This window comes from Pipistrellus hanaki (genome assembly GCF_964339955.1).
Source record: "Pipistrellus hanaki genome assembly, chromosome: 15".
NCBI lineage: Eukaryota > Metazoa > Chordata > Mammalia > Chiroptera > Vespertilionidae > Pipistrellus > Pipistrellus hanaki.
In genome coordinates, this window is record NC_140517.1 from 49,714,062 (window position 1) to 49,732,222 (window position 18,161).

The window sequence follows — 18,161 nt, forward strand, 5'->3', positions numbered from 1 at the left end:
GACCCTGACCTCCTCACTGAACTATCCAGGTGACTCCACACGCAGGCTCTGATCTGGAGTCTTCCTTCTGCTCCTTTGGATGAGGTGTCTCTGTTTTTCAATCTCTCAAACTTCTATAATCTCCATCAGCACTGAATGGCTGGTTTCATTTCCTTCATCTCTCAGTTGAGAAGAATTCTCACCTTCTTTGAGGGGAAGGCGTTGGCATTGCTGAGAAGTCAAGGGAGGAAGTGGTCGGCTCAAGTGTCCTTCGACCACTCAGCTGGTAGCGCCACAGCTGACACTGAATGTACCTGTGTGTGTCACTGCCTGAGAACAGGATTTCGAGGAATGTTTGTTCTTGTCTGAATCCTGAAGAGTCTCCAGAGCTTGAAGGAGAAAGTGACACCGGGCCTCACAGGTGCTCTGAAGGGGCAGTAATGACTCAGATGATTAGCCCCCAGGACATGGAGAAATCCCGCTGCTCACAGAGACAGAGAGTCAGGTGGAACCTGTGTGAGATGTAGAACCTGCAGGGCCCAGAGGAGGCGCTGAGCTTCCTGTGGGAGCAAATGCATCTTGTACAGCCCCAGGCTCCTACCTCCCCACCCCTGGGCTCACTGTCCTCAGGGCCCCTTGGTGCCCAAGTCACCAAGGAAGGGAGGTCACCTTCACACCCCCCAATGCAGCCATCACGTCCACCTCCTTCCTGAGCTCTGAGCTCCACACCCTCACTCCCCTCTCCAGTTTACCCTCCACATCAGCCCTTGCCCCTCCCTATCAGAAGCTGTTTATGCCTAAAACCCTTCCATGGTCCTCACTGTCTTCAGGGTAAGTCCAGACAATTCCTTTGAGCTCAAGGCTGCTCATGATCATCCAAGTGTGACCCTCCCATTTCAGCTCTCACCCCTGCTTCCCTCAGACAGATGGGTATAGCTGCCCATGAACACACACACTTACATACACACACATGTACATTCATACACACACTCACACACACACACACAAACACACTCACAAGCACACATAGCTTTTAATTTTTTAATGTAATATTATAGTTTCATTATCATTTGATCTAAAGTATTCACTTTGATTTGGATTCACACATTGATTATTGGGAAGACTGTTGCTTTGTTTCTGAAATGTAGGCAATACGTGTTGGAATTTATGTATGTTGTTTCAAGTCTATGAGGTTGGAGATGGTCTCAGGGGCCCCATGAGGGGTCACGGTGTGATCCTACCACTCAGCTGGTAGCGCCACAGGTTGTGTGGGCAGGGAGGGGAGGAGGTTCACTGGGATGAGTTCAGTTGGAAGATGAGTTGGCCTCACTGGGACTGGAGAGTATAACTCAGCCTGATCAGCAGCAGCATGGACTGCGCGGTGGAGATCCTGGATGAGGCTGGAGTCAGGGGGGAACCGTGGACAGGCTTTATGTAGGGATGGTGGGTGACAGGAACATTTGGGGCCATGAGAATGAAACACCTGAGATGACAATGAGGGTCTGGAGGAGGCCAGAAGGAGGCCAATGCGGTCACACCAACCAGCTGTCCTGGGCCTTCACCCAAGCTTATCTGTGGGGAGAACTAGGTCACAGAAAGAAGAACCTAAAGCCAGAACAGTGGGATTGGTTCAGTGTGTGAGTCGGTGGGAGGGAAGAATGGAAGGCTCCTCCTGTCTCCACCTGGGCTGCCTGCAGAAGTCCATGGTGTGCCCTAGGCTCTGTCAAGGTTTTTGACAGCCTGAGAGATGTTACAATACTGTCAATCACCCACAGAGGCAACCAGCACTGCCCTCGGGGCCTGGGTGTGTGCATCTGCTTCTCCCTATCACTTCTTCCCTCTGACTTCCTTGTTTGGTGAGCAGAGCTCCTGCTTTCCATCAAAACTTCAGAATCCTTTCTGCCTCCTCATAGCCTCTTGTCCCCCAGACTGTCCCTCTTTGTCTAATGCTGTTTATTCCATCTCCTTGCATTGGGTAGAAGAAAATGTGGAAGAAAATTTCCAGGTTATAATTTAAGACAGGGGACACATCTATTGAGAGTCTACTTTGAGCCAGTCTCTTTCCCTCTCCCTCTTTGCCTGTTGGGCAAAATTGTGAAACCTTGCTTCGGAGAGTTGTAATGAGGATCGGCATTTCCTGAGACATGAAGGACCACATTTGTCATTTTCTTCCTTTTTTTTTTATAACTATACATATATTTTATTGATTTCTGAGATGGAGAGACAGGATCATCAATGATGAGAGACAATCATTTATTGGGCGTCGCCTGCTAGCCCCACGGTATTGAGCAGACAACCCAGGCATGGAATCTTGGAATACAACCTAGTTCATAGGACAATGCTAAACCACTGCACCACACTGGCTGGAAATCTGGTGTCATTTTCTGAGCTGGTGAAGGCATGTGTATGAGAGATGTGTGGTAGGAAGGGCTGTGTGGAAGCTGCATGTGTATACCCCAGTCTACAACATAGATCAGAAGCTGAAGTGTATTCTTGGTTGAATGGCAGATGAGCACAGACAAAAGGATGCATGGATGGTGAGCCTCATCCTGGATCCTAGACTCAGCCCAAGTCAGGAGTGAAGGTGGACATTTCATCAGCGGGTTGGTCCCTAAGCACTAAGGCACTTAGGGCACCTTGACCTGGTGGGAGTCCTGCTTCCAAAAAACTCCATGGACACCAATAGGGCAATCTCTCAGGTAAATGCAGCTGAAGGGAATCTTGCATGTTTCACTTGCATTTATTTTTATTAAAACAAAAGCCACATAAAATTCAATTGAAACTTTTGAAATATAAAATTCAATAGGATGCAGTAAATACACAATGTCTCAAAGACAATGTCTATCTAGTTTTGAGAAGATTTTATAACCAAACACCAAATAGTCCATCTCCCATCTGCCCTCCTGGTCAACCCCAGTCAAACCAATTTGACTTCCATTTCTATGGGTTTCCTTCTTCTGGACATTTTGTATAAATGGAATCACACAACCTCTGATCTCTTGTGTCGCCTTCCTGTCACTGAGCTGCATTATTTTGACGTTCGCCCACTATGTACCAGGTACGCGTGCTTTGTTCTTTATGGTTTCAAAAAGTCCAAGGTTATGCAGATACCTTATTTTGTTTGGTTGGATGTGACCCAGCACGAAGGGGTTTACAGATGGGAATCGGAACCAGCTATGTGGGATGCACCCTCGTGTCACAGGGTGAGAACAGGAGGGCAGTGAAGGAGAGTCAACGAGGTCAGGAACGGAGGGAGAGCACCCCAGGTGGATGAAAAGGACATGGCCCATGTTCTCATGCACCCAATTCTCATCTACCACATCTACTCTCCTGGACATTCTCAACAGACAGTTTCCCCAACTGTGGTCCCAACATTCCTTCAGCACCTCCAGAAATCCTCAGATGGGCTCCAAGCCTCCCCAAATATGAATGGTGCATTGTTCACATCCTGGCTGCTTGGAGGGCCATGTTGGCGTCATTTTGAGCCTGAAATAGCAGCACCCCGAGGACCACCAGGACCAAGCCAGTCACGCCCATCCGGATAAGATTCTCCACTGTGTAGTCTTGGGAATAGAAAATATGAATTATGGGTAAAGAGGTCTCAGAGGTCAGGGTAGATGTAAAACTCCAGGATGTGGATGTTCAACCTGGGCTCCCACCTCCCCTTCATATCAGCGTCCCTGTGATGTCTGAACTCAGCACCTGCTCTCAGTCACCTTGATAAGAGTTAACTGTGCCCAAGAACCAAGGATGAGTAAGAAATGGCGTCAGTTCAGAAATAACAAGAGCTGTGCGTTCTGTGTTCAGCTTGAGACTCAAGGCCCCATCAGCTTATTCCCCTAAAGCTGAGAGATCACCATTCTCAACAGCTGGAGACCCAAGGTCCATGGAGGAGGGGTTGCTGTCAGGGGCTCCGGAATCTCAGGAGCATAAAGGAGTGCAAGTATGGGCTGGGTCTCCTTCACCGCACCCCGCCCAGGTCCGTCCTCTTATGGGTCTGCTATGTTCATCCTCACCTGAAGTTGTTCATCTCTTCATTCTCTTATTAACTTGCTTTATTTTACAATAACAAATACCTACAGTGGTAGATGTGTTTTCCAGATGAAAAAAATATGGGTATGTGGATGCTATTCATGTGATTTTTTTTTTTTTAACTTAAAAGACAACTAAAGTCAAAACCAAGGAAGTCCTCAGTTCTGGTTCAAAAGTTAAGTCACAGAGAAATTCCCCCTAAATCAATATTTAGTGGGCACCAAAGGTAGAAACTTCAGTCAATCTCTTGCCCCATTTTTGATACAAATCCCATGAAATAAACAGAAATTATGGACCTCTCCTTATTACAAAGATCAATGCAATGATTCTAAATCCCATACCCTAGAATTCAGCAAATACCTATGGACGATCAACATTACTCTGTTGGGTTAATATCCAAATGGGTAACACCAAGAAGCCTTTGTAACGTGTGTCATGTGGTTAAAAGTCAGAGAAAAGGTAATTATGGGGGGATGTGCATCTGTCAGGAAAAGAGAGCATTCCTAGTAAAACCTAATGATTCAGAAGAAGGGTTTGGAACAAAGCATCCAATAGTGCTTCCAATATAAAATGCTAATTTGGAAGTAGATTTGCCTTGACATAACTTTGAGTGTGAATTAAGCTGTTTACTGGAGGGGAAGCTGTGGCCTATTTTACCTCACCATTCCAACCTGTGGGATGTGGAGTGAGAAAACGAGGTATGCCATTGGGAATAAAGAAGTTGCATTTCCTTTGACTGCTGGGGATTATAATTTTATATCAGAGGATCAACTGAAAGGCAGCCCACAGGGAGAGAGTCTTTGGGTGGCTCTCAGGTCATGATATAAATGTGTCCACACAAGTGCTTTCCTATGTGCACTCACTACCATTTAGAAAATCTACAGGAATCACACCGCTTATACACAAATTACAATGTTAGAGGTGCAATTCTCTAGTAAGTGGGCTGTGCATTTACTCAATTGTACAAATAGCTGTCACATGGTTCATTCATAAAGCTCATTTGAAAATGTGTACAGGAGAGAAGGGAATGTCCAGCCCCACAGCAGGAGCAGCAGAGCCAGGAGCTCAGCCAGGGCCCATCCACCCTCTTCCCTCCTCTGAGCTGAGCCTGAGCTGTGGGCTAGGACTTGTGGCCCAGACCATTGTCCTGTCCGTTCCTCCCTGTACAGTGACACCATCACTGAGACAGAGGGGACAGGCCCATAACATCACATCCTGGTGGCTTCCCTGTGAGTCCCTCTCCCAGGAGGTCAGGGCCAGGACCGACAGGAAATCTAAGCTCTGGGCAAGGATTCTCTCCTTTTACACCTGGAGACACTGAGGCCCAGACAGGGATGAGTGAGTCCAAGTCAGTGAATCCAGAAGGGCATTACCCCCTTAACGCCCCCATGGTTCATCATATGTCCCCATGGAGGAACCCATCACCTCCCCACATGGACCCTCACTTACCCCTCTGTGGGCCTGACTCAGGGCCTCCTGGGATGAGAATGACAAATGGGTGGTGGGGGCTGCCTTCTCCCACTAGAGCTCAGCTCCCCCTCCCCTAGCCTGCACCCTCACATCTCCCTCTGCCATGACCACCCCCATCCATCACCGGCCTCAGACCCTGGGACTCCCAGTTCCCCTGGGACACAAGCCTGTCCTTGAGGACCTGGGTCACTCGATACCCTGACACACTCTCAGGACTTCCTGAGTGGGCTGTGTTACCTCTGGGCAGAGCTTCCTAGGACTCACCAGATGTGTGTGGGGTGTTGGGGCCTCCAGAGGTTCCTGGAAATGAGGATAAAAAGGGGTAAGCCTAGGGCTCACTCTGGAATCTCCAAATCACTTGGTCGCTTCTACTACAGCTGCTCTGTGACTCCCGAAGACACTCCCGCCCCCCACTTAACATCTTCCCAACCCAATGAATGGGAGGATTCATCAAAAGTTAGAGTGTTTCTGAGGGCAGATCTCTACTGGGTGACCAAGACTCAGACCCCTCACTCACACCCCAGCTCAGATGTCTCTTAGGGGAGAAACCCTCAGCTGTGTGTGCTCAGAGAGGCTGGGGTCAGGGGCACCTCACCTGACACCAGTAGATTCAGGGGGTCACTAGGATCAGACCACTCCTGGGGATTCTTCTCAAAATTGCCATAGCATCTAAAAGTCCATCTGTGGCCGGAAGTCACGGGGCCCACAGGGAACAGGGCCTGGTACCCTCCATTGGGCTGTTGCTGTGAGTCCAGGGTCGAGAAGAGCATGTGATCTCCTTCCTTAGTCAGAAGGAACCTGTCAAATGCCTCCACTGAGACACACTGAAGGATCACGTTCCCTCCTGAGGGCACGACAGGGCTGGGCAGGACTGAGAGGCTGGGTTTGCTGTAGAGTCCTAGGAAAGGAGGAGGCAGCGTGTTAAATGTGCTCACACCTCCCTCGTGTCCCCCAGGGCTGGGCTGTGAGAGGGAGACACCCTGAGAGCAGACCCCCTTCCTGAGGGCAGAGCCTGAGGCTGGGACCTCTGAGTGTCTTCTCACCTGTTACCACCAGCTCCAGGGGGTCACTGTGCTCTGACCAGCCCATGTGGCTGAGGTAGTTACAGGTATATTTCTCTGCATACTTTCCTGTAATGAGGAACTTAGCCCGGTCTCCAGGCTCCAGTGATTTCTCTGTGTACAAGAACCAAGGACTGCCATCTGCATACAGACGGTACTCCTGAGCCTTCAGGTTCCCCTGACACCAGAGGGTCACGGAGCTTCCATAAGGGATCACACGGCCTGGCTCAGCCCAGAGGGTGGGTTTGCCGAGGGCCCCTAAAAGGAAACCAGAGGCTGCATTACAAAGACCTTCCCTCTCCCCCTCATCCCCAAGACCCTATCATTTTATCACCTCATCCCAGCACCTCTGTGCTCCCTCCTGAGCCCCAGGGATGAAGGAAGAAGAGGGACATGGAGCCTGGGGAGGACTCACCTGCTTTCACATGGGTCCTCTGGTCCAGACTCAGCCCTGGAAGATAGTTTCTATCAGGTATTTGCACCCGGACCTCTGAGCTGATTCCCTTCCTATCAGGCCCCGTTCACTGAGCTGCCTGATCCTGGGGAGTAAGACAGGCAGCCGCCTTTCCTACTCCCCCTCCCTGTGTCCACAACTGACCGAGGTAGAGAAGAACAGAGAGGATGGACATCATGGTGTCTGCACTGATGGCTTCTGCTCTGCAGGTGCAGGAGGTCTGAGCCTGAATGAGAGACAAACACAGGATGTGGTGAGTCAGGAACTGCTGAGGCCTTCTGGGTTTTCACAGCTGAAGACCCACATCCAGGGGAGTGCACCGCCCTGTGCCTGGCTCTGCATCTCCCCAGAATGAGGACTTAAGGGGAGCCCAGTTTTCGGGGGATTGGTCAGAAATGTCTGAGATCTCACCTAATCCTCAGGATCTCATGTGTCTGTGTGTCTGACTCTTGCTCAGAGAGGGCGGGACCCAGGATCTGGTCCTGACTCGGCCCCTGAGTGTATGGCTCTGAACAGCCCAATGCAACACCTGACCACAGCTCTTGAGTGAGTTCATTTGTGAAAGATTCTGCTGAGCAATTTTCCAGTGGCCTCAGCATTTCCTCCACTTTCCCTGGCTCAACGGTCCTGGTAGGTTCCCATCCTGCTGACCCTTCTTGTTTCATGCCTTTTTAATGTTCATTATTCAGTGTAAGTATTGGTACCATTCTATGGTTTGATGTGCATTTATTTCTTCAATAATTTATAAAACTCAGACAGTTCCACAGACATGTACACATAAGGAACTGTTTGACATTAAAATTGGGTCTCAAAAGAACTGGTAGCCCAGAGAGAAGCTCACTACAGACTGATTCATATGCCTTTCAACATAACGATTATTGCTTGTCTCATTTTTTATTCTTATAAGTATATTTCCAGTAGGACATGATCTCACACATCTGGGGGAAATAGTGAACAACATAGACTGATGAACAAGAACAGACCCAGAGATATGGAGCCATGGGTCAGACTGTTGGACCTCAAAGGGAGGGTGGGGATAAAAAGGAGAGATCAACCAAAGGACTTATGTGCATACATATGAACCTAACTAGTGGTCACGGACAAAAGGGGGGTGAGGGCATGAGTGGGGGGGGGGAATTGGAATGGGGGTTTGAGGACAAATAGGTGATACCTTAATCAATAAAGAAATTTAAAAGAACAGACATAAAAAAAAACTCAGCACTTTTTTAAAAATATTTTTTTTCTAAATCCTCACCACAGCCATTATGTCCACCACCTTCCTGAGCTCTGAGCTCCACACCCTCCCTCCCCTCTCCAGATCACCCTCCACGTCGACCCTTGGCTCTCCCTGTCAGAAGCTGTTTATGCCTAAATCCCTTCCATGGTCCTCACTGTACTCAGTGTGAGTCCAATCTCTTCCTCTGAGCTCAAGGCTATTCATGATCATCCACATGTGACCCTCTCACCTCAGTTCTCACCTCTGCTTCCCTCAGACAGATGGGTATAGCTGCCTATGGACACACACACACCCCTAAACACTCTCTCTCTCTCTCTCTCTCTCTCTCTCTCTCTCTCTCTCTCTCTCTCACACACACACACACACACACACACACACACACACATACACACACACCGGCTCACACACAGTCATGTCTACACACTCTAACACACTCGCGGGTGCACTCTCATTACTAGTCACATAACTCTCACAGACATATATATGCTCACAAGCATACACACACATTCACACATATGTAGGCAGTCCACTAATACACCAACACATATACGCTCAAACACTCACATGCTATATATTCCCATGTACACACTTACACACATATATAGTCCAGGAAAACTCAAACACACACATTATACACACTCACACCTTAAAACATAGACATACACCTTCACACACATACACACAAATCACTCTCCAACATTCACATATACATTCATACACCCCACCCACATATATACTCACACACACACACACACACACACACACACACATTCACATACACACTCACAAGCACACATTTTTTTTAATTTTCATTTCATAGGTTTGATGTTAATTGTTACATTATTGTTTAATCTAAAACATTCACTTCTGTTTTGATTCATACATTAATTATTGCAAAGTCTCTTGCTTTTTCCCCAAAATGCAGGGAATACATTTTTGAAATAAATATACGTGTGTTTTTTTTCTGTCTAGGAGGTTTGGAGAGGAGGCAGCTCTGTTCAGATGGGCTCAGGGGGCCCCATGAGGAGGCACAATGTGGTCCTCACCAGGGTTGTGTGTGTCGGGGAGGGGAGGAGGTTCACTGGGATGAGTTTGGCTGGAGGAGGCCTTGGCCTCACCGGGACTGGAGAGTGTAGCTCGGCCTGATCCTCAGCAGCATGGACTGCCAGATAGAGATCATGGATGAGGCTGGAGTGAGGGGGGAACCACAGACAGGCTTTGTGCAGGGGATGGTCGGTGACAGGGACATGTGGGGCCATGAGAATGAAACACCTGAGCCCACAGTGAGGGTCTGGAGGACACCAGAGAAGGCTAATGTGGTCACACCAATGAGCTGTCCTGGGCTTTCACCTGAGCTTGTCTGTGGGGAGAACTGGGTAACAGAAAGGAGAACCCTAAGCCAGAACTGTGGGATTGGTTCAGTGTGTGAGGGGGAGGGAGAGGAGGATGGAGGGCTCCTCCTCTCTCCATCTTGGCTGCCAGCAGGAGCCAATGGGGCGGGGCCAGGGTTGCTGACCCCAAGAGGAACAGGAGGCCTGGGGGATGTCACAACACTGTCAATCACCCACAGAGGCAACCAGCACCCTCCTCCGGGCCTGGGTGTGTGCATCTGCTTCTCCCTATCACTTCCTCTCTCTGACTTCCTGGTTTCTGTGAGCAGAGCTCCTGCTCTCCATCAAACCTTTGTAGTTCTTTCTGTCTCCTCACCGTCTCTTGTCCCCCAGACTGTCCCTCTTTGTCTAATGCTGTTTATTCCATCTCCATGCTTTGGGTAGAAGAGTGTGTGGGAGATAATTTGCAGATTGTAATCTTAGACGTGGTGACACATCTATTGAGAGTCTACTTTGAGCCAGTCTCTTTCCCTCTCCCTCTTTGACAGTTGGTCAAAATTGTGAAACCTCATTTCTGAGAGTTGTTATGAGGATTGGCAGTGCCTGAGACATGAAGGACCCCAATCTGATGTCATTTTCTTTTTTTTAAAAAAAAAAAAAAACACATATATTTTGCCGAAGCAGGTTTGGCTCAGTGGTAGAGCATCGGTCTGCGGACTGAAAGGTCCTGGGTTCGATTCCGGTCAAGGGCATGTACATTGGTTGTGGGCACATCCCCGGTAGGGGGTGTGCAAGAGGCAGCTGGTTGATGTTTCTCTCTCATCGACGTTTCTGGCTCTCTGTATTTCTCCCTTCCTCTCTGTAAAAAATCAATTTTTTATATATATATATATATATATATATATATATATATATATATATATATTATTATCGATTTCAGAGGGAGAGACAGAAGCATCAATAATGAGAGAGAATCATTATTTGGGCACCTCCTGCTAACCCCACACTGGGTATGGAGCCTACAAACCAGGCATGGAATCCTGGAATCCAACCTTGACCTCCTGGTTCATAGGTCAATGCTCAACCACTACACCATACTGGCTGGAAATCTGGTGTCATTTTCTGAGCTGGTGAAGGCATGTGTGTGAGAGACATGTGGTGGGAAGGGCTGTGTAGAAGCCGCATGTGTATCTCCCAAGCCTAAAAGGTAAATCGGAAGCTGTAGTTCAGGCTTGGTTGAATGGCAGTTGAGAGCAGACAAAAGGATGCAGGGATGGTGGGGCTCATCCTGGATCCTAGACTCAGCCCAAGTCAGGAGTGAAGGTGGAAATGTAATGAGTGGGTTTGTCCCTAAGCACTCAGACACTTAGGGCACCTCTGGCCTGGTGGGAGTCCTACTCCCATAAAACTCCACGGACACCAGTGGGGCAACCTCCAAGGTATAAGGGAGCTACAGGGAACCATGTGTGTTTCACTTGCATTTATTTTTATTAAAGCAACAGTCACATAATACAATTGAGCCTTTTAAAATATGAAATTCACTGGAATGCAGTAAACACAGAACGTCACAATGACAATGTCTATCTAGTTTCGATAAGTTTTTATAGCCAACCCCAGAAACAGTCCATCTTCCCTCTGCCTTCCTGGTCAACCCCAGACAAACCCATCAGATTTCTGTTCCTATGGATTTCCTTCTCCTGGACATTTTGCATAAAGGGAATCACACAAAACCTGATTCCAGTTTGTGTCTGCTTTCTGTCACTGAGCTGCATTATTTTGACGTTCACACACAGTGTACCAGGTACCCATCCTTTGTTCTTTATGGTTTAAAAATCCCAGGGTTGTGAAGATCCCTCGTTTCGTTGGGATGGATGTGACCCAGTATGAAGGGGTGTATAGATGTGATTCCAAACCAGTCATGTGGGACAGACTCTCATGTCACAGGGTGAGAACAGACGGGCAGTGGAGGAGAGTCAGCGAGGTCAGGGATGGAGGGAGAGCACCCCAGGTGGATGGAGGAGGCATCCTCTACAGGGACATGGCCCACATTCTCCTGCACCCAATCCTCACCTTCCACATCTTCTCTCCTGAACGTTCTCAGCAGACAGTTTCTCCAACTGTGGTCCATATTCTCTTTCAGCACCTCATGGGGTCATCAGATGGGTTCCAGGGCTCTCCCACTCTGAATGATGCATTGTTTGCTCTATGTTCTCATCCTGGCTGCAACAGGGGTCCTTCTGGTGTCATTTCGAGCCTGAAATAGCAGCACCGCAATGGCCACAAGGATCAATCCAGCCACGCCCATCCGGATGAGATTCTCCACTGTGTAGTCTTTGGGGTGGAAAGTAGGAATTGTAGACAAAGTGTTCACAGATGTCAGAGCAGAACCGAGAAATCCCAGGACCAGGGATCTCAACACAGGACACCCACCACTTCACAGGACATGTCCCTTTACCCCTCCATCCCCATCCCCATAAGTGAGAGCTTCTCCCATCATTGATTTTGGGTTTCACCTATTTTGTGGTGGGCTAATGGTGTCAACTGCTCCTGAATATTATGAAAAGAGGGTGTGTGTGAGGACTTGGGGAGACCTTCCTTCAAGGTTCTGTGCTCTCAGAAGCCTCAATTTTCAGGTCATAAATTTTACACAGTGCCTTTTTTTAAAAAATATATTTTATTGATTTTTCAGAGAGAAAGAGAGAGGGATAGAGAGTTAGAAACATCGATGAGAGAGAATCATCGATCAGCTGCCTCCTGCACACCCCCTCCTGGGGATGTGCCCACAACCAAGGTACATGCCCTTGCCCGGAATCGAACCCGGGACCTTTCAGTCTGCAGGCCGACGCTCTATCCACTGAGCCAAACCAGTCCCGGCTACACAGTGCCTTATTGAGCCCTTTCTCTACACTGACAGGTTCTCTGGTCTCCTCATTGGATTATTAGTCTGCATTGGTCTGTGAATTTGGAACCTGCATTGAGCCTCTTTGCAGTAGAGTTTGGCTGCCCACCATAGCTCAGTATCAATAAGAAAAGTGGTTTCAATAGAGAAATTAAGTGCTATTGTTCAGTGTTTTGTCTGCAATATAAGACCTCATAATAATATTTCCCTATGGAATATGTTCCCTGAGGAACAAGAATCCATGGGTGAGGGGTTAGAATCAGGGTCTCTGCAATTTTTGTATTTATTTTCTTACTCTTTGTTTGTGTTGTTATTGGTGAAGGGTTTTTTAGTTTTGCTTTGTTTTTCTTGTTTTGTCTGTCAGCACCTGCACAGCTATTTGCACCATGTTGTTGGAGGTTAGCCTCATGGTGAGCCTCCCTGAGGGTTGATCCTACACACCAACGGGCCAACAGCAAACAAGACCCAATTACAATAGGAGGGACTACATAATACACACATGGCACATTCCTAGAACATATAGCTCAGAGACCAAGGACACTGCCCCTGAGTACCATGGGATACCTACGGCATAAGGCTACCCCAGAAAGTTGGGGAGGCACAGCCGATCTCTCTAATAGAGTGTTTCCCAAACCCTTGACATATGTGTACTACTTCTATAATTTTCGTAATGCTGAGTACCCCTTGTACTCATGAGAACGTAGAATTAGATGCAGCTAAGCACAGTGCAGTGCATATCCCCACCAAACTCCGGTGCAACGCTTACCCCCACCAAACTCTTCCCTTACCTCTGGGGGTAGGTGTACCACACTTTGGGAAACACTGCTCTAATACATAGAAGCAAACACAAAGAGACAGATAAAATAGGAGAGACTAAGAAACAATCCACTAATTAAAGAAAAGGAGCACTCTACAGGGAAAATTGAGCTAAATAAAATGGAGGTAAGCAATGTATCAGATATAAAGTGCAAAGTAATGGTTATAAGGATTTTCAAGGAACCTAATGAAAATTACAAGGAACTTAGTGGGAACTACAATGGCATAAGAGAACAAATAGAAACCAAGCATAAGAACCAGTATGAAATGAGGAAAAACACATCTGATATTAAGAATACACTGGAAGAAATCAAAAGTAGAGAGAATGAGGAAGTTCAAACAGTGATTTATTTGGATGACAAAGTAGGAAAAAAAAACACCTAATTAGAGCAGCAAAATAGAAATGGTAGTTTAAGATAACTTTGGGGAAATGTCAAATGAAACAACATTCACATCACAGGGATACAAGAAGAAAAGGTGCTAAAATCTTCAACTAAATATTAGAAAATCAGATCCAGAAATAAATTTAAAAGATCCTACACCATGACCAAGTAGCACTGTTTCTGTAGATGCAAGGATGGTTCAATGTTCACAAATCAATAAATATGATCACCACAGAAACAACATGAAGGATAAAAATCACATGATCATATCAATAGATTCAGAAAAAGAATTCAACAAAATCTAGCACCCATTAAGTGATAAAAACTCTCAGTATAGTGGAATCTAATGAACGAAATAAACTGACAAACAAAATAGGTCCAGAGGTATGGACACATGGAACAGACTGACAGATCTCAGTGGGGGCAGGGGGAGGTGAGGGAGGAAGGCACAGGAAGAGATTAACCAAAGAACATATATGCATAACCCACGGGCATAGATATAGTATGGCAAAGGCCTGAGGTAGGGTGGGTGTTGGGTGCAGGGAGCCAAAAAAGGAGAAAATATGGGGATATCTGTAATATTGTCAACAATAAAAAGGAGAGAGAGAAAAATTAAGATGTAAACCAAAAAAGAAAAAGTTGTCTCAATAGAGAAATTGAGTGCTATTTCCAGTGTTTTGTCTGAAATGCAAGACCACAACATCTTATTTCCCCATGGCTGAGAGATCCCCCTTATTCAAAACCTGGGGAGCAGGAATCCATGGGTGAGCATTAGAGTTAGGGGGTCTAGAACCTATTGTTTGGTGGAGACCCAGGGTCTCATTGAAGGTCCCTGAGCTGACTGAGCACAGAGAGAAGTGTGTCAAGCCCTAACCAGTTTGGTTCAGTGGATAGAGCATTGGCCTGTGAACTGAAAGGTCCCAGGTTCAATTCCTGTCAAGGGCACATGCCCAGGTTGTGGGCTCGATCCCCTGTAAGGGACTTGCAGGAGGCGACCGATCCATGATTCTCTCTCATTGTGGATGTTTCTATCACTCTCACCCTCTTCCTTCCTTTCTGAAATCAATAAAAATATATTTTTTAATAAAGAGAAGAAAGAAGTGAGTCAAGGACCCGTGGCCTAAGACCAGGAGCTCCAGGGGACTCACTGGGGAGTGAGAGCAGGTAGGGGGAGGTGCTACATGAGCTCTAGCACCTGTAGGTCCTTCCCCCTTCCCTCTCTCCCCCCTCCCCTCCCCCCGCCCCCATGGGCTGAGGTCACAGGACTCATGGAGAACTCTGCCTGGTACTGGCGAGCTGAAAACTTTTATTTGAAATCAGGGGCTTGCCCCCTCCTTGGACAGAAGGAAAGTGTCCCTTGATCTCTATGACTGACAGAAGGGCCACGTTCTCTCCTAAGGTGCCTGGTTGCATTGATAAGGAGAGGACTGTCAGGTATGCGTCCTAGAGAGAGGGAGGAAGGTGGGAGCTGCCTGCCCACATCATTCTGCCCTGGGAGTCACCAGGCCTCTCTGAGGACCCTCCTCTCTGTCTGTCTCTATTTTCCCTGAGTCTATTCCTCTTGCTCCCGTTCCATGGCTCATGCTCTCTCCTTCCTTGGAGAGCCCAAAGCCCTTGTCCTGGCCTTCATCACCTGAGACACCCCCCCATCAGCCCAGCCTGTGCGGAGTCTGGTTATCTTACTGAAGCCACTGGCTCCTCAACAACCATACAGATGTCCACGGGGTCACTGGGGGCCAACCACTCAGAGGAGAGCTTGTATCCACTGCAGCATCTGTACCGGCCCCCGCGGGAGCTGCTCACAGTGCCCAGGGGGAAGTGGGCCTGAGAGAACCCAGTCTGGGGCTGCAGGACAAGGCTCTGGGGGAGGTCCCATCCCCGCACCTTGTGCAGAGAAAATCTGTCATAGTCAACATCAGAGCGACACTGGAGGGTCAGGCTCTGTCCAGAGGCCACGATGGGGCCCTGCTGGCTCAGGAGGGAGGGCTTCCCAGATTCAGGGGCTGCCCCTCCCATAAACCACTTCTCCTGGCCTGGCCCATAGGTGTCACCATGTCTCTCACACTCTGTGTCTCTGATCAAGAAGCCCCGAATCTTGCCTTGCCCCACCCTCTCACAGGGAGCTCCCCTCTGAGCAAAGATATCAAAACATGGATACGATAGGGATGGGAATTTCTCACCTAAGATCAGGAGTTCCAGGGTGTCACTGGGGTGTGACCACACCTGGGGCACCTTCTTGTAGCAGCCATAGCATCTGAATGTCCACCTGTGGCTGGCGGTCACGGTGCCCACAGGGAACAGGGCCCGGGCCTGCCCATTGGGCTGTGGCTGAGAGTCCAGGGACCAGGCGAGCCTGTGATCTCCTTCCTTAGTCAGGATGAACCCATCAAATGGCTGCCCTGAGCCACACTGGAGGATCATGTTCCCTCCTGAGGACACAACAGGGCCGGGCAGGGCTGAGAGGCTGGGTCTGCTGTAGGATCCTAGGAGAGGAAGAGGCAGCGTGTTAAATGGGCTCACACCTCCCTCATGTCCCCCAGGGCTGGGCTGTGAGAGGGAGACACCCTGAGAGCAGACCCCTTCCTGAGGGCAGAGCCTGAGGCTGGGACCCCTGAGTGTCCTCTCACCTGTCACCACCAGCTCCAGGAAGTCGCTGGACTCTGACCAGCCGGTGGGGCTGCGGTAGTAACAGTAGTATATCCCTGCAGAATCCTGGTTCATCTGTTTGATGGACAACTTGGCCCTGTGCGTGGGCTCCCATGGGGTCTGCGTGTTCCAAAGCAAACGTTTTCTTTCCTTATACAGATAGAACGTTTTGGCATCCGGTGTTCCCTGACACCAGAGGGTCACGGGGCTCCCATACGGGATCACAGAGCCTGGCTCAGCCCAGAGGGTGGGTTTGGAGAGGGTCCCTGGAAGGAAACAAGACTCTGCATTACAAAGACCTTCACCTCCCCACCCCACCCCCTCATCTCCCATATCAGCCCTAAATACTCTCATTGTATTACCTCATCCCAGGACCTCTGTGCTCCCTTCTGAGCCCCAGCGTATGACATAAGAGGTGGGACATGGAGCTGGGGAGGACTCACCTGCCTGCACACTGGTCCCTTGGTCCAGACTCAACCCTTGATCAGAGTCCCCATCCGTGTTTTCCACCCGGACGTCTGAGCTGATTTTCCTCCAATCAGGGCCCCATCCACTCCAGCTGCCTGAGTCTGAGGTTCCACAAGAACAAGGGGGAATTTCCTGCCCATCTCCTCCTGCTGTCACTCTCCACAAGTGACTGAGGCAGAGAAGAGCAGAGAGGATAGACATCATTGGATCTGAGGGCTCCTGCTCTGCAGATGGAGGAGACCTGTGCCTGTAGGAACAAGACACATAGGATGTTGTCAGTCAGGGGCTGCTGCTGCTGCCTTTCTGGGTTTTCACAGCTGTGGACTTACAGCCAGAGAACAGCCCCACCCTGGGCCTGGCTCTGCGTCTTCCCAGAACAAGGGCTCAGGGGGAGTCCAGCAGCTCAGCAGTATCTGAGATCTCACCTGTTCCTCGGAGTCTCATCTGTCTGCCAGTCTGACTGATCTGGAGTCTTCCTTCTGCTCCTTTGGATGAGGCGTCTCCGCTTTTCAATCTCTCAAACCGCCACCGTCTCCATCTGCGTTGAATGGCTGCTTTCGTTTCCTCCGTCTCTCGGTCAGGAAGAATTCTCACCATCTTTGAGGGGAAGGCGTTGGCATTGCTGAGAAGTCAAGGGAGGAAGTGGCCGGTTCAAGTGTCTTCCAACCACTCAGCTGGTAGCGCCACAGCTGACACTGAATGTGCCTGTGTGTGTCACTGCCTTTGGGCAAGACTTTCAGGAAAATCATTCCTGTCTGAACCCTGAAGAGTCTCCACATTTTAAAGAGGGGAGTGACACCCGGCCTCAAAGGTGCTTTGAAGGGGCAGCAATGACTCAGATGATTGGCCCCCAGGACATAAAGAGATTCCGCTGCTCACAGAGACAGAGAGTCAGGTGGAACCTGTGTGAGACGTAGGACCCAGGGCCAGGAGAAGGTGCTGAGCTTCCTATGGGAGCAGATGTATCTGCACAGCTCCAGGTTCCTTCCTCCCCATCCCTGGACTCACTGTCCTGAGGGCCCCTTCGTGCCCCCTGTCACCAAGGCAGGGAAGGAGGTCACCTTCACACACCCCAAGGCAGCCGATACATCCACCTCCTTCCTGAGCTCTGAGCTCCAAACCCTCACTCCCCTCTCCAGATCACCTTCCACATAGGTATCCAACCTCATTTCAGAATCTGTCCATTTTCTGCTCAAAATCATTCCATGTTCTCACTGAATTTAGGATAAATCCAGGCTCTTCTTTCTGAACTGAAGGGTGTTCATGATCATCCAGATGGGACCCTCCAGCCTCAGCTCTCACCTCTGTTTCCATCCAATCAGACAAGTCCAAGTTACCCAATAAGCGCATGCGCAAACACACACACACACACACACACACACACA

At 48.9% G+C, this 18,161-nt stretch overlaps 2 protein-coding genes across 3 annotated transcripts in view; both read right to left on the reverse strand.

Annotated features, from left to right (window-relative positions):
• Window positions 1-11,712, reverse strand: part of LOC311633924 (paired immunoglobulin-like receptor B) — a gene marked incomplete at its 3' end in the record, with an annotated part of 38,483 nt that extends 26,771 nt beyond the window's left edge. The window contains exons 1-4 of the mRNA XM_084906931.1: window positions 11,635-11,712; window positions 7,141-7,222; window positions 6,958-6,993; window positions 6,525-6,800 (exon numbers count right to left, since the gene is read on the reverse strand). Coding sequence (XP_084763057.1) covers window positions 6,525-6,800; window positions 6,958-6,993; window positions 7,141-7,222; window positions 11,635-11,643 — 403 coding nt within the window. The 5' untranslated portion in view covers window positions 11,644-11,712. The remainder of the gene's footprint in view (window positions 1-6,524; window positions 6,801-6,957; window positions 6,994-7,140; window positions 7,223-11,634) is intronic.
• On the reverse strand, window positions 11,038-17,605 carry LOC311633626 (leukocyte immunoglobulin-like receptor subfamily A member 5). Of its 2 annotated transcripts, XM_084906570.1 has the most exons (5): window positions 17,202-17,605; window positions 16,752-17,023; window positions 16,290-16,574; window positions 15,843-16,145; window positions 11,038-11,895 (listed from the first exon to the last, which is right to left on the reverse strand). In XM_084906570.1, the coding sequence occupies exons 2-5, from the start codon at window positions 16,978-16,980 to the stop codon at window positions 11,768-11,770; spliced, it is 945 nt and encodes a 314-aa protein (XP_084762696.1). In that variant the 5' UTR covers window positions 16,981-17,023; window positions 17,202-17,605; the 3' UTR covers window positions 11,038-11,767. The 2 variants fall into 2 exon arrangements, with proteins under 2 accessions (XP_084762696.1, XP_084762697.1); XM_084906571.1 differs by lacking the exon at window positions 15,843-16,145 and having other exon boundaries at window positions 11,183-11,895; window positions 17,202-17,279.
• Between the last annotated feature and the right edge of the window lie 556 nt (window positions 17,606-18,161).